The following is a 15,449-nucleotide window of genomic DNA, read 5'->3' on the forward strand; positions in this document are numbered from 1 at the left end:
AGGAGGACCTGCCCAGGGTGCATGTGCGCGCCTGAAAATGAACTTCTGGTTTCAGTTACTACACTTCCGGTTTCAGCCAGCTACTCTTCCGGGTTTCTGACACGCATGCACGCTCGACGATCAGCTGGCTGGCGCGCATGCTCACACAGGAAAATGGAAGATCAGCTTTTCCAGTTTCTGGCACTGCCACATGCAAAAAGGCCAGCTGATCATCGTGTGCCAGAAACCTGGAAGAGGAACGGGCAAAGCCGTGCATGCCAGGCAACATGGCTCCGCGTGCCACTTTGGGCACACGTGCCATAGGTTCACCATCACGGGTATAGGGTTTACTGCCTGATCGGGGGTTGGACTAGAAGACCTCCAAGGTCCCTTCCAACTCTGTTATTCTGTATTCTGAAAGATCAATTGTAATGCATAGACTCTTGCATGTTCCTCTTGGTTTAGCAAAGACCTATCTCTCTAACTGAGAGCTCCATGGAGGTAGTATTGCAATTCCATTTCTCTCCTTCCCAATGGTTGCTAAGATAGTATAACTTATACTGGCGGGCAGGCACTGGAGCCAGTTGCAGCATAACATAGCCAATGACACAAAATCATGGAAATCTGTATTTTAAGTGTGCTTTGAAAGGAAGGGAAAATCAATTAATACCAAATACTGAATCTATCCTGCTTTTGCAAACCTTTCCTTTAAAAAAAAGAAACTTAAAAAAAAATCATAGACGTAAAACGTATCTCCCAAGAAGTTCAATTAATGTGGCTTTAAGCGATCATTTAACAATTTATCATGTGATGCTTGCTCGATTTTTTTACTCAGAGGGATGAACCAGCTGTACAGTTCAATTCGGGAACTCTGACTCTAAGTCGGAAAGCCAAAAATAGCACTGAGCCTACAATCTACCCAGTTTTGGAATGGAACGACATCAAATTTCAAGATGTGATTGGAGAAGGCAACTTTGGCCAAGTTCTGAAAGCCCGAATTAAAAAAGACGGTTTGCGAATGGATGCCGCTATCAAAAGGATGAAGGGTGAGCATCTATCTTAGAGCAAGAAGGGACGTCTTGCAGAAGGCAGAAAATCTCTAGGAATGCAACTGTTGGCTTTATCTGTCTGATGTGGACTTAGTCTGTGATTTGAATGTGTATTTAGGAAAGAATCCTATTATGTTCAAAATCATATAAAGAGAGCCGAAAAGCTCTTTAAAAGAAAGAAAAGGGAGGGCTGTTTGAAAGGCAGGAAGAGAATTCTTACTGGATTTGCTGTGTTACATTTTTCTACTGGGAATTGCTATCAGTGCTTTTTCCTTGGTTGACTCCAAAAGTAACCCAAAACATAGGCTAGGCCCATGGACTTTGCACAAACTATGATTTGTTTTTAACCTCAGTTTGTTAATCAAGGCACACGTCAACTGCAAACTCTTACCAGCTGTGGTTGAAAGTTGTTCAACATGCCGGAATCACACACTGCTTAACAACAAAGCAAAAAAGTGCCTTACAGTGATTCCTTATGGAGGAATTTCAGGCATCGAAACAACATTGTGTTCCATTTAAAATTACTATTATATGCACGAACATGTGAAAATACAGCTGCCCGTTCTTTAGCTGGTGTTGTATACTGTATACCTGGGGCAGATTTTAATGGTACTTTCTCAGGATTTTCTACTCCAAGAGCAAGTGACTTCTGTAGCACAAGAAACCATATGCAGCACCTGGCACCTATTCATCTGCCTCCTCCTTCCCAAAATGGCCTGGGTTATAGCAATAGCAATAGCACTTAGACTTATATACCGCTTTACAGTGCTTTACAGCCAGTGGTGGGATTCAGGTAATTTAACAACCGGTTCTCTGTCCTAATGATTTCTTCCAACAACCAGTGTGCCAAACTGCTCAGAAAGTTAACAACCGGTTCTCCCGAAGTGGTGCGAACTGGCTGAATCCCACCACTGTTTACAGCCCTCTCTAAGAGGTTTACAGTGTCAGCATATTGCCCACAACAATCTGGGTCCTCATTTTACCGACCTCAGAAGGATGGAAGGCTGAGTCAATCCTGAGCCGGGAGGCTCGAACTGCTGGCAGCCAGTGATCAGAAATAGCCTGCAGTACTGCATTCTAACTACGGCTCTTAGAGATAGGAGATAAAAGATATAGAGATAAGGAGTGACATATTCACATGATAGTGTTAATATTTAAAGTTGAAATCATGAGCAACCACCCACCAAGGTCTAATGATCCCCATTGAATATAATCGGTCACATTTTTGTCTTTTATTTTATTTTTTTTAACTATGCTTTGGCTGCTGTGTTGCAGAAACTCATTCAGCAACTTACAAAACAGAAAGCAAGCAAGTATACCAATGCACTTATGACTATTGAAAATTGTCTTTATTTTTATTTTTTTAAGTTTTAATACATCTATTACTGGACATAACAAAAAAAACAGATGCTATTCATAATATGAACAGTATTGTATTAATTGAGTGCTGCGGAGATTAATAACTAAAGCCAATAAAAACAAACAACAATTATTTGCAGAATATGCTTCCAAAGACGATCACAGAGATTTTGCCGGAGAACTGGAAGTACTTTGTAAACTTGGACATCATCCTAACATCATAAACCTTTTAGGAGCCTGTGAACATCGAGGTACATTTCTTTTCAGTGGATTTCTTTTAAAATTATATTAAGGAAAATAATATTATTTGCAGTAGTAGCTAAACTGCATGAAAATATTCTGATGCAAGTTCATTTTCTTACTATGTATGACCAGGTATCTCTTCCCCAAATTTGGACACCGAAGTCTAGACTAATCATACCCCCTTCCCTGATATAACTACTAGCTTAAGAACATCATGTTGTATTTATCCCACTGGGTAAAACTTTGGAAGATCTGGGTGAGAGGCACATAATAAGAATTTTCTCAAGAAAAGATGGGTATTATTCAAAAATGTTTGGCAGCCTGGATGAGAAACCAGAAAACTGATCTGGGTGAATAAATGCATCTGGGTGAATAAATGCATCTAGAACAGTGATTTTCAAACTTGGCAATTTTAAGATATGTGGAGTTCAACTTCCATAAATTCCCCAGTCAATATACTGAGTGAAGAATTCTGGGAGTTGAAGTCCACACTTCTTAAATCTGCCAAGTTTGAAAAACTCTATTTTAGAGACTCACCCCATAGGATCTCTCCTATGGAGGAAAAAAATCATTATTCATTCATTTTATGCAATTGCAAGTAGCCCTCAATTTACGGCCACAATTGAGCCCAAAATTTATGTTATTAAATGAGACATTTGTTAAGTGAGCTTTGCCCCCATTTTACAATCTTTCTTGCCACAGTTATTAAGTGAATCTGGCTCCCCCATTGACTTTGCTTGTCAAAAAGGTTGCAAAAAGGTTGTAAAAGGTGATCACATGATCTTGGGACACAGGTCATAAGCATGAGTCAGTTGCCAAGCATCTGAATTTTGATCATATGATCTTGGGAATGCCACAAAGGTCACAAGCGTGAAAAACGGTCATAAGTAACTTTTTTCTTTTTTTTTGAAAAAAAGTTTTTTATTTTTAAACAAACATACATAAAACCAACTTCAATTGCAAACCGCGTGTCGGTTGGTTACAAGTCTTTTGTGCATCATTCATCAAATTCATAGCTTACAATTTACAGTTTACCTAGATTCTCATATCATTGACCTGATATATATCTATATATTGTTATCCTTATTAATCATTTATTTGAATATGACTATTTCTTCCCTCATTTTCATTCAAAGTATTCTAAGATTTAATTTTTATTCATGACATTCATTTCCACCTCCTGAATCTATCCAATAATCATACATCTATATGTTATATTTCACATAGTTCTACAATTCTTGTATTGTAAAAATCTCTATCATATTTCATTTCCATATTTTTATCAATGGCTAGATAAAAAAATATGGAAATGAGATAAGTAACTTTTTTCAACACTGTTGTAACTTTGAATGGTCACTAAATGAACAGTTGTAAGTGGGGGACTACCTGTATACAATATTTGTTTTTGTTTTTAAATACCAGGCTATCTTTACCTTGCTATTGAATATGCACCCCATGGAAATTTACTTGATTTTTTGAGAAAAAGTCGGGTTCTTGAGACCGATCCCGCATTTGCCATAGCTAATAGTACAGCCTCCACTCTTTCATCTCAGCAACTTCTACACTTTGCAGCTGATGTGGCCAGAGGGATGGATTACTTGAGCCAAAAACAGGTGAGCTTTTATTTTATTTTTTCCCCAATTGCAAGTATGGCTGTATCATGTGATTTAGTGAACACCTCCTCAAAGCCCTTGAAATAGGTTGGGGTTAATTTGAACCCGGTCACACACCATTCCTTATCCTTGGCATTTCTTGGATCAATACTGGTATCTATCATGTAAAAATATGAGCAATAAAATTGTTGCTCCAGTCCCGGTAGAAAACAAATCTTGCATATTTCTCTAGTTGTTTTCACACACAAAAGATGTTATTAGATATAATCTAAGATTCAAATTTACAATGAGAATCTTTTCTCTCTTTAGTTTATCCATCGGGATCTAGCAGCCAGGAACATTTTGGTCGGAGAAAATTACGTCGCAAAAATAGCTGATTTTGGTTTATCTAGAGGTCAAGAAGTTTATGTTAAAAAGACCATGGTAAGGAAAGAAGAACATTTTAACTACATCTTTCGTGCAGAAGGGTATAGTTTGTCTCAATGTTATTTTAAAAAAATGAAAATTGTCTTTAGAACTTAAAGCTTTTACTAAAGCTTCCTAGATTAAACCTATATCTGATCAAAACTATCCAGGCTAGAAAGTTAGAATTCGCTCCTGGAATTATTGAGTGAACTGGCTTTGTTCCCTCCCATCTTTCATCCATTTCTTTCATCATTTTCCTTGCAAAGAATACCTGCTCAGGAAGGACCAGACAGAATTGAAGCACGACTATTCATAAAACTAGATTTCTCGTGTTTGGAAACTTCATTGGTACCATAAGAAAGTTAGATATTAGTCCATTTTTCCTATTGAGAATTTAGATGACGTGATGTTTTATAGACTCTTAAGGAACAAAGATAAAGAGAGTTTATAATAATTAACTTTATATAGATGTGAAAATTAGGTGCAGGGAGAACTGCAGGCTTCAAAAAAAAAGTCAACATGATAGATACAGTCAATGCTCCGCCTCTTTTACTACCTGTGACACACATACACTTGTAGTGGGACTTTGGATGGCTTTTGTCACTTATATTGTGGATGTCTACAAGTTTGATAAGTGACACTGTGATTGCATACCTGCTTTCCTATTTATAATGGGAAAGAGATAATATCCTCATTATAGAGTTGTTTTTAATCATGAATATGCAGATTAGAAATGGCATGAATAAATAAAATCAGTAGTGTGCATACAACAGATGTTCCCTCTTTTAAAAAGGGTAAGGAAACTATTATAGCTTTTTTTCCTTTTGCTTATTTAATAAAAAAAATAGAATAGAATAGAATAGAATAGAATAGAATAGAATAGAATAGAATAGAATAGAATAGAATAGAATAGAATAGAATAGAATAGAATAGAATAGAATAGAATTCTTTATTGGCCAAGTGTGACTGGACACACAAGGAATTTGTCTTGGTGCATACGCTCTCGGTGTACATAAAAGAAAAGATACCTTCATCGAGAATCATAAGGTACAACACTTAATGATAGTCATAGGAAAACAGTCAATATAAATCTTAAGGATACCAGCAACAAGGTTACAGTCATACAGTCATAAGTGGGAGGAGATGGGTGATAGAAACAATGAGAAGATTATTAGTAATGCAGATTTAGTAACTAGTTTGACAGTGTTGAGGGAATTATTTGTTTAGCAGAGTGATGGCGTTCAGGATAATAAATAAATAATAAATAATAAAAACAGTACAACAATAAAATTATATATTATATTACATAGGCTTATTATGCATGTATATAAAATCATACACAATTTAAAAAAAAAGAATGACTGTATTTCATTGCTATTATCTCTACTGATCTATGTCTGTAACAACTTTCATTTTCAAGTAATATCAAGTCTTCAATCAAAGTTATCTTTCCAAGGTTGAAGGATTGTCCTCTTAGCTGTAAGGTGGGCACAGATAATGCATTTCTGTTGTCCAGACATCAGTGTCCCTGTAACATGAATGCTGTTGGAAAGAATGTGGATGTCTAATAAACTGTTCTTGTTAATTGATCCTGTGCTTAAGGAAACACTTATCACCTAGCACGTTAATTTTGTTGTTCTAGGGAAGGCTTCCGGTGCGATGGATGGCAATTGAATCTTTAAACTACAGCGTGTATACCTCCAACAGTGATGTGTGAGTTTCTCTGTTTAGATAATTTTTATATTTCTTTATTCAAGGTAGAAAACTTGGAGAAAATGTATAATGGAATCATTAAGTCACAAACTTGGACCCCTGTTCAAATCTCCATTTGGCCTTTCAATTTCTTTGTGTGATTTGGAAAATTCTTTCTCCGCCCGGAGGGCTTCAGTGTTGTGAAAATGAGGGAAGATCCATTTCCCATGAATATTGTTTTCAATTTAGTGATGTCCACAGAGGGAATCAAAATAATCAAAAAAAGGTGCTATGATCAAAGCTCTGCCTCCTTTTACACGCTTGAGAGAGAAAGAATAAACAAATGAGGCAAAAAAAAAGGAAGATTACACCTGATAACAATTTTGCTTCTATATCAATACATTTTTATAATACACATTTCTTCCAAGGAAATCAATGCTAAGCTATTGTTTTCTTTTGTCTTATTTGCAGTTGGTCATATGGCGTGCTGTTATGGGAAATAGTTAGCTTGGGTAAGTTTCCTTACCCTAACCCTAACCCTTAAGAGTTTTTATTTTGGTAAAGAACATAAATAGCCAGTCCTTTAAACCAGGGATCTCCAACCTTGGTAACTTTAAGACTTGTGGACTTCCACTCCCAGAATTCCTCAGGCAGCTGGCTGAGGAATTCTGGGAATTGAAGTCCACAAGTCTTAAAGTTGCCAAGGTTGGAGACCCCTGCTTTAAGCTACTCCAGTGTGATTTGTCCTTGAACCTCCAAGCAAGTCTAACCTATATTTTTACTGTTTGTTCCCACTGTTATATTATTTATTTTATTTATTTATTTAATTTAATTTGTATACTGCCCTTCTCCAACAGGACTCAGGGCGGTGAACAGCCATGGTAAAACATAACATATAAAATTTAAAAGCAATTTAAAAACATTAAATAATTTGGCTATCTATATTGCATTCAGAGATGCCTTATCTTTTTTTTTTTCCTGTCTGCCATTGCTAAATAATTCCCCCATTAAAGTAATTTAGGCTGCAATCTCTTAGCCCTAGAAATGATGTTTGAGAAGCAATAGGACATATTGCATGAGGTCCACTCTCAGGGGGTGAGATCCTACTCCAGATTTTTTTTTTTTTTTTTTTTTTTTAGTATGAGGTATTGTGTAAACCAGTGTTTTTGAAACTTGACAACTTTAAGATATGTGGACTTCAACTGGGGAATTTTGGACGCCCACACATCTTTGTCAAGTTTCAAAGCACTGGTATAAAGCCAGTCGACTGTGGGATAACTTGTGGATTAGCAAAGTATGGTTTGTTGTTGTCACACATCTCCATTTTCCTGTCCTTTTTCTGCACTAAAAAGCCCTAAATAATTTTATGTATCCTGATGGAGAAGATGCTCTCCATAATTTTGGTCAACATTTTCTATGATACATGTTTATAGTACAGGATTACCAGAACCTAGATACATAACTTTAAAAATAGTTCTAGGTGTGTTCCTTTGACCTGTTCGCTCTCTTCCATAATCTGAAAATCACTTATTTTTGCCATCGCTGCACTTTGAATTTATATATTCTGAGAGCTTGTTTTCCTTTTATTATATTGATTCTATCAAGAACATCATCCTAGCATGCAGTTTGCTCAACCAAGCTAATAAATAGAAGTCCAAATCAAATCTTTTCTAATATTAGCATCTCCATATAAGAATCATATTTATGACTTAGCGTGCATCATTTTATTTGTTGGATATATTTGGTTTTTATCATATTGTTTGTTCAGTTTTTATTTCAAATGTATATATGCACTCATAAACATACAAGTACAGTATATTTATGACAGATTACTATGTAGTATCTTCACAATAAAAAATAACGTTTCTGGACACAAAACCCCTGAATTCCAATACCAAAACAGGAGAGGATGCCAGGAGTTTCTGTCCATAGACTGGCATTTTGTATGGCCTTTTATATTTGAAAACTGCACACCTGAATTGTAGTTTACTTTTGGACACTGCTTATATTCCAGATGTGGTTTGCCAAGGAAACTGGGTATAGATAGTTGGGTTGAGCAAACAGATTGAGCTACAGAGAATAGGTTCAAGAAGGAACCTATAAAAAGGAAGCTTTTTTGCTTCTTTATGTATCCATGTGTGCCCCAGGGATGAAATCCAGCAGGTTCTGACAGGTTCTGGAGAACCAGTAGCGGAAATTTTGAGCAGTTCAGAAAACCGGCAAATACCACCTCTGGCTAGCCCCAGAGTGGGGTGGAAATAGAAATTTTGCAATATCCTTCCCCCAGGAGTGGGGAGGGAATGGAGGTTTTGCAGTATCCTTCCCCTGCCACGCCCACCAAGTCACACCCACCAAGCCACACCATGCCCACAAGCCACGCCCACAGAACCAATAGTAAAAAAATTTGGATTTCACTGATGTGCACATTTGTCCAAATAAAAAAAAAAAATAAGATGACGTTAGCTTACTCTATTTTTAACAATTCAGAAATGTTAACAGACGATTGCTAAAAGCAGACAAAACTGGGATCTTTGTACCTTTGAGGGTTTAAGTGAGCTTATAATGCAGAACATTTAAATTTACTCTGCCCTTTCGTTATCATTAACCAGTAAACAGAAGCCAGCTAAAAAGTTTCTGCCCTATGCTTGACATTTTAAGGAGTTGTTTCCACTAAATCAGACATAAACTACAGTATGTTTCATACCCAGCGGAATATTTCATAGCTTCACTATTCTTGGTAACCTGAGGAATGGAGCAACAATGGGGAAATGATGAATTTTTGATAACTGAGGTTGATGGACCAATTTTGCAGAACTTATGTGCCCAGCCTTACTGATAATATCTTATTTGTTTTAAGAAGGCAATTATCAACCTATTGACATCTAGAACAGTACAAACAACCCCCCCCCCCCAAAAAAAAGGAAAAAAAGGGAAAAAATAACCTTCTTCTTTAGGTGGAACACCATACTGTGGGATGACCTGCGCAGAACTCTATGAAAAATTGCCCCAAGGGTACAGATTGGAGAAGCCACTCAACTGTGATGATGAGGTGTAAGTCTCTTGGTTCATGCTATACTGAAAATGGTCTTGAATGCCCTATCGGCTCAGAGGTGAGATTCAAATTGCAAAAATGAACTCACAATAGGAAGTAAACTTGCTTCAAGAAAGAAAAGAGGTGACTATTAAAATAAGCCATAGATGTAGTTTGCAAGAAGAAGAAAAATGTGTAACATCTCAAAAGAACATAGGAATGAATAAGGATAATGGATATGCGTAATCACAGCCTATTTGATCGTAATTTTTTGTACAATGTGTCCCACTTCAAAATACCTCTTATTGGTTGATTGATTGATTGATTGACTGATGGATTGATTTATTGTCTATGGAGATTCTCAGTCATCCAAGTCATGGTTGTCCCAAAGGTGCTTTTTCAAGAGGCAACTGGATTTTCTTGTTTTTCTTTGAAGATGTTTCCCTTCTCATCCAAGAAGCTTCTTCAGCTCCGACTGGATGGTGTGGACACCCATTGCACTACTCAGGATACAGACAAACCTCAAAGTGGACTCAACGACTCTCTAAAAGAATGCAAATGACCAGCTCTCTGCAAGGAATATAAATCCTTCCATTAACCCACCAGACAGTCAGAGCTGAAGATGCTTCTTGAATGAGAAATGAAATGTCTTCAAAGAAAAACAAGAAAATAAAAAAAAAATTCTTTGGGATTGATTGATTGTGCTTAATGGTATACAGTTACAACAGAATCTTGCAAGTCTGGAAATATTTCTCCCTTTCTTTCCTGTTACTCTCCATAAAACTAGGGAGCGTCCAGTAGCGGGATTAATTTAACTTCCTTACCGGTTTGCAAATGTGAGCGCCCCAACCCCGCGCACTCGCTTTGGTCACACATGCCTTGTCTGTGCATGCGCAGGCCCTTCTGTGCATGTGCAGTGCTCACGCATTATGTCGGGGTGGGTGGGCGGAGCCTCCTGCAGTCGTCACTACCGGTTCGTCCAATCTGGACGAATCACACCATTGGGAGGGTCCCTTCTGAAACAGTCTCTTTCTCCTTCTGAGAGAAATCTTTTACATGCTGATTAGCCAGTCTATAGTTCTTCCTCCTGTCACCCAAGGCCATTCCCACTTACCATTAGAGTTTCTGCCTACACCATTTTTTTCATAAATTTGACTTCACATGACTTGTTAGGAAAAGCATCCCATGTTCTAGAAGTGGGGAGGGGGATAGGAGAAAGCAGGGTTTACTTTTGCATTCACACTGTTCCCGCTGAAGAATGCTTGAAATGTTTTATGTAGTAATTATGAATTCTGTTGCATTAGAGTGCATGACATTCTGAAAATGAGGTTGGCCCACAAAAGTATTTTGAGCTCAAACTGAAAACTTTTTAAAAAAATTTCTTGATCATCTGTAGTAAATTATGCTGTTCTGGCTGATATTTCCTTCTGATTTTTCCCCCTCAGTTATGATTTAATGAGGCAATGCTGGAGGGAAAAACCTTATGAAAGGCCATCCTTTGCCCAGATACTTGTTTCCTTGAGCAGGATGTTAGAAGAAAGGAAGGTAAGAATAAACAATGATTTCTTACATCCAGTCACATTTCCCATTGAAATGACTGCCCTGAAACTAACTTCTATGTCACATGGGTAGTAAAATGGATGATTTATGTCAAAGCATTGTTGGAAATCACCTTCAATATTACTGTGAAAATCTCTCATGCATTTCGTGATTGACAGAAAACATTCAGAGGCAGAATTATCACAAAATTCTAAAGACATTTCAGGTGTCCTGTCTAAACAGTCCACGTTCAAGTGTTCGGTCATATCCTGACCTAAGAATTTTTTATCTTTTAACAACCCTGTAATCCCTTAGGTAGAGTCAGATTGAATGGATCTGAGCATTTACTAGCTGGATACCCTTCCTGATGCCTATGCGGAGCACACAGCAGATATTTTCTCTTTGCACCCAGAGAGAGAAATATCTGCTGCTACCTAGGATCGAATTCACAGCCTCCTGACTGTGAGGTGAAAACTCCACCTCTAGGCCACCATGCCACTCCATGCTGACCTAAGAATAACATAACTGGAAAAAAGATCTTTGGGACAAGTATATTTTTTTTTCTAAGAGAAGGAAAATAGCAGAGGTTCAGCAACATAGTTTTTGCTTTAGTGGGGATTAAAGTAAGAAATCTATGAGAATGTTCATCATTAAACACCGGGGACTTAGCTCAGAGATTCAAATCTTTTCTAATAATTTCTTTAATGATTAATTTCTTGTCAACAATATACTGACCACTAATCGTACAGACTAGGTAAGTCCATTGTCCACTTGCTGATACTATATTTCTGCATCATTTTTTTTCTTTTCTCATTTTGCCCATTCCTTCTCTTTTTTCTTCTTTTAAAAATGATTAATTAATTAATAAATAAATAATAAAAAGAATTTCCATCAGCTGCTATGTGCCTATCATCCCTGTCCTAATGTCCCCTTTTATTCGTATCCATTTCACGTATTCATAATCATGTTTATACTTAGATATGTTATCTAATACATGCTTGACAAATAAATGAAATAAAATAAAATAAATAAATAAATATTAAGCTTATTCTTTTCAATTGTACTTCCAGACTTATGTGAATACAACTTTGTATGAAAAGTTCACCTACGCAGGCATTGACTGTTCCGCTGAAGAAGCTGCTTAAGATGGAAGATTTTAAATTATTTATCAGTTCAAATGACTTAAGAGCTTGATCTCCTGGGGACTGTTTTGTGAAATAAAAAAAAATTGTGGTTATGGCTTTTTCTGTATAATACTTTTTGGCTATACACATACAGGTAATCCTTGTCTTACGATTACAATTGGGGCTGAAATTTCAGTTGCAGTTGCAGTCATAAGTTGAGGCATTATGTGACTGGACTCGATTTTTATGATTGTTTTTATGACAGTTGTTAAACAAGTCAGCAGAGTCACTAAGTGAATGATGTTGCCATTAAATGAACCATGTGGTCGTAAATGCAAACCCATTTTATCCGTCAGCCATTTTTGCTGCGTTTTGCCAAAAAATCAAAAAGGCAAAAAATATTACAAAATGCAAATCAGGTGACTGCAGGAGGTTGCAACCAGTCGTAAACACGAGCTGATTGCCAAGGTCCAGACTATAACTATATGACCATTTGGCTGATGTGACAGCCATAACCTCAAAGACAGATCACAAATAACTTTTTTTAAATCAGTTGTAACTTCAAACGTTTGTTAAGTGACTGATTGTAAAGCAAGGACTATTTGTACCTTAAGAGTGTACTTTCAAGTCAGTATGCTCTAGGAATGTATATATGTATGTAAATGTGTAGGTGTGCCAGTACACAATACTTATATCTAAACATTCAATTTCTCATTCTCTATGCACTGCATGCACACCCAAGCACCATTAGGATGAGGAAATGGCACAAATAAATATATTTTACAGTTCTTTATGTTTTGTGTTTCTTTTTTAAAAAATCAGATTCATATTGGGAAGTCCAGATGGTGAATCTCCAAGGGCCCAACTGAGTAAACCAGATCTATTGAGGCTCATTAAGCCCCCTCAGTGCCCCAGGTTCCAAAGAGAGGGACATTTTTCCTGCCCTGGAAAGTGGTCATATAAAACTGAAAAATGTTCCTTAAGCCAAACTTATAGATTATTGGAGGAGCGTTGTAAAACACAAGAGAACAATGGTGTTAAAAAGATTGGCACATTTTCGGTCGTGGGGGAGGAAGCGAGGCGGTTATGGAGGAGGAAGTGGGTAGATTGAGTAAGGGCCGGGGCCTCTGAAGGAAGGGAAATGGGGTGATGTATCGTGCTTAAGGGAGAGTGAACGGAGACTCCAGGGCCTCGGGGAATGGGTGATATTAAGTAAAATATGGTATTAATTCAAATTTTTTTCCTACTGGGTTCTGTGGGCGAGGCTTAGTGGGAGTCATGTGATTGAGTGGGCATGGCCAACTAGATGTCACTCACAGCAAGGTGCCGCCCCTCAGTCACATGACCTGCCCACAAGCCACGCCCACAGAATCGGTAGGGAAAAAAATTGAATACCATCACTGGCCCGGGGGAGGGAGGGAGAGAGGGGGGATCAAGTCATTTTCAATTCGAATATAGATTTTCTCCATGATATTCTGTCCCTAGCCTAGTCTTTCAGATCGCTCAGCGATGCACTCCCAATGACTTCTTCTCTTTCCTTCCACCTTTCCCAGCATTAGCCTTTTCCACAGAGCCAAGGCTTTGCATAATGTACCCAAAGTAACATGATTTGAGCCTAGCCATTTGTGCCTTGAGTGAGAACTCGTGATGGCTTCTGTAGATATATAAACAAAATAAGTAAGCAGAGCAATTCTGCTGGGTTCTTTTGAAGTATAGGCTAAGAAACCTGATGTTTTATCAAGTTATTATGGAGGCGGGAGTCAAGAACCTGAGATGTTCTTTGCTCATTCTGCTGACTTTAAGCAATAGAGGGAAATATTTTAGATTAATGTTAATCTAAAAATATTCCTTGCTTGGGTAAGGGGTTGAGAACTTCTATCTCCTTCCTTCCCCAACATCCTCTCTTGATATCAGAATTCAAAGAATAGATACTGAATGAACCATACTGAGTAGGAAGTTTGAAAAACAACCCCAACAGTGTCTTGATTTCTAAATTAGTTTCAAACACAGCTGAATGTTTCAAGTGGTAATGCTAATCAAGGTCCCCTGAATATGATGACTAAGTCTTTGGACCAGATTTGCATCTCCAACAATGACTATAAACTAGATCAGATGGACGTGACATAAATTTTCACGCTGAAAGAGAGCCAACTATTCAAATCATTTTGTTACTTTCAGGCAATTGTAGATAGATATAGATAGATAGATAGATAGATAGATAGATAGATAGATAGATAGATAGATAGATACATACACACACACACACATGAGAGTTATATTATTCCTCTAAGTCTTTTCTCTAGTCTATATCCATTGATTTGGAGCAGGGGTGTCAAGCTCAAGTTTCATTGAGGGCCGCATTAGGGTTGTGTTTGACCTTGGGGGGCAGGGTGTGTGGCCAAGGGCATGGCCAGCTCACCGTCAGTCGTGTTGGGGGCGCCTGTGGTGGGCCGAGCTCCATTTTTGCTGGCAGAGGTACCGCGGGCTAGTCCTTCACTGTTCCCAGGGCATCCATGGGCCAGATCGGTCCGTGGGCCTTGTGTTTCACATCCCTGATTTAGAGTCTTCAATTGAAGGATTCATTTTGTAGTTATTTCAGTGCTAAATAAAATAAAGAAACATTTGGGGCTTTTTCAAGAAACATAATTTCCTGAACTAGAGGCTATTTCTTTTTCTTTGTAATATTGATATGTCACCAATAAGCAACATTGGCTAATTATATATAAATGTACAGCATACAGAAATAGCAGGCTAATTTTTTTATGGCACTCTTGCTTTTTTTAATCCTGTTGTGTTTTTGAACTTTGGTTTCCTTCTGACTGCAATTAAAATTTACTGCATTGGACTCTGGAACAGCTTTTATCTATACACTGATCTGCCCAGCTTGAATTTTCATTTTTCTCATGGTTCTGGATAATTGATATATGACTGCACAATCCTGCTGTCCTTTCCAGTAACTTTATTTTCTTTTCCCCTTCCTTTAGGACCAATTGGCTTTCTTATCTCCTTGTGCCCGACTTCATTTGTATACTTGCTCTCTTTTCCTTGATCCCATCCCTTTGGACATGATACCTAACCTCAGCACATGCCTCAGGACCAAACTGGAACTTTCCTGATACCACTATTCTGACTTTGTGAAATCTCCAGACTTTAACAATTAGTGGAGAGTTACTATTAAATGTCTGGTGTTTTAGGTTACCAAATGTGGTTTGATGGTTTATTGAATAATAAACTTATATTTGGGTAATTGAGATCATGCTCATTGCTGAAAGACTTCTAATAATAGGAATTTTCTACACACTACTCTTTTCTTTTCCTACAACTGCAAAGTGTGAAACTTTCTAGATTTGCAAACCCTTACAAAACCTCCCAAGAGGGAGCGGTTTATCATGTAAAGTTGGTTTTAATTTTATTT

At 37.5% G+C, this 15,449-nt stretch overlaps 1 protein-coding gene across 1 annotated transcript in view; it reads left to right on the top strand.

Moving 5' to 3' along the window:
* Positions 1 to 12,822, top strand: part of TEK (TEK receptor tyrosine kinase) — a 61,859-nt gene extending 49,037 nt beyond the window's left edge. The window contains exons 15-23 of the mRNA XM_034410548.3: positions 815 to 1,025; positions 2,528 to 2,638; positions 4,053 to 4,243; positions 4,553 to 4,666; positions 6,291 to 6,361; positions 6,812 to 6,852; positions 9,295 to 9,391; positions 10,817 to 10,916; positions 11,981 to 12,822. Of these exons, the coding sequence (XP_034266439.2) occupies positions 815 to 1,025; positions 2,528 to 2,638; positions 4,053 to 4,243; positions 4,553 to 4,666; positions 6,291 to 6,361; positions 6,812 to 6,852; positions 9,295 to 9,391; positions 10,817 to 10,916; positions 11,981 to 12,055 (1,011 nt within the window). The 3' untranslated portion in view covers positions 12,056 to 12,822. The remainder of the gene's footprint in view (positions 1 to 814; positions 1,026 to 2,527; positions 2,639 to 4,052; positions 4,244 to 4,552; positions 4,667 to 6,290; positions 6,362 to 6,811; positions 6,853 to 9,294; positions 9,392 to 10,816; positions 10,917 to 11,980) is intronic.
* The last annotated feature ends 2,627 nt before the right edge of the window (positions 12,823 to 15,449 follow it).

Source organism: Pantherophis guttatus, chromosome 2 (genome assembly GCF_059756535.1).
Source record: "Pantherophis guttatus breed Tessera chromosome 2, ASM5975653v1, whole genome shotgun sequence".
NCBI lineage: Eukaryota > Metazoa > Chordata > Lepidosauria > Squamata > Colubridae > Pantherophis > Pantherophis guttatus.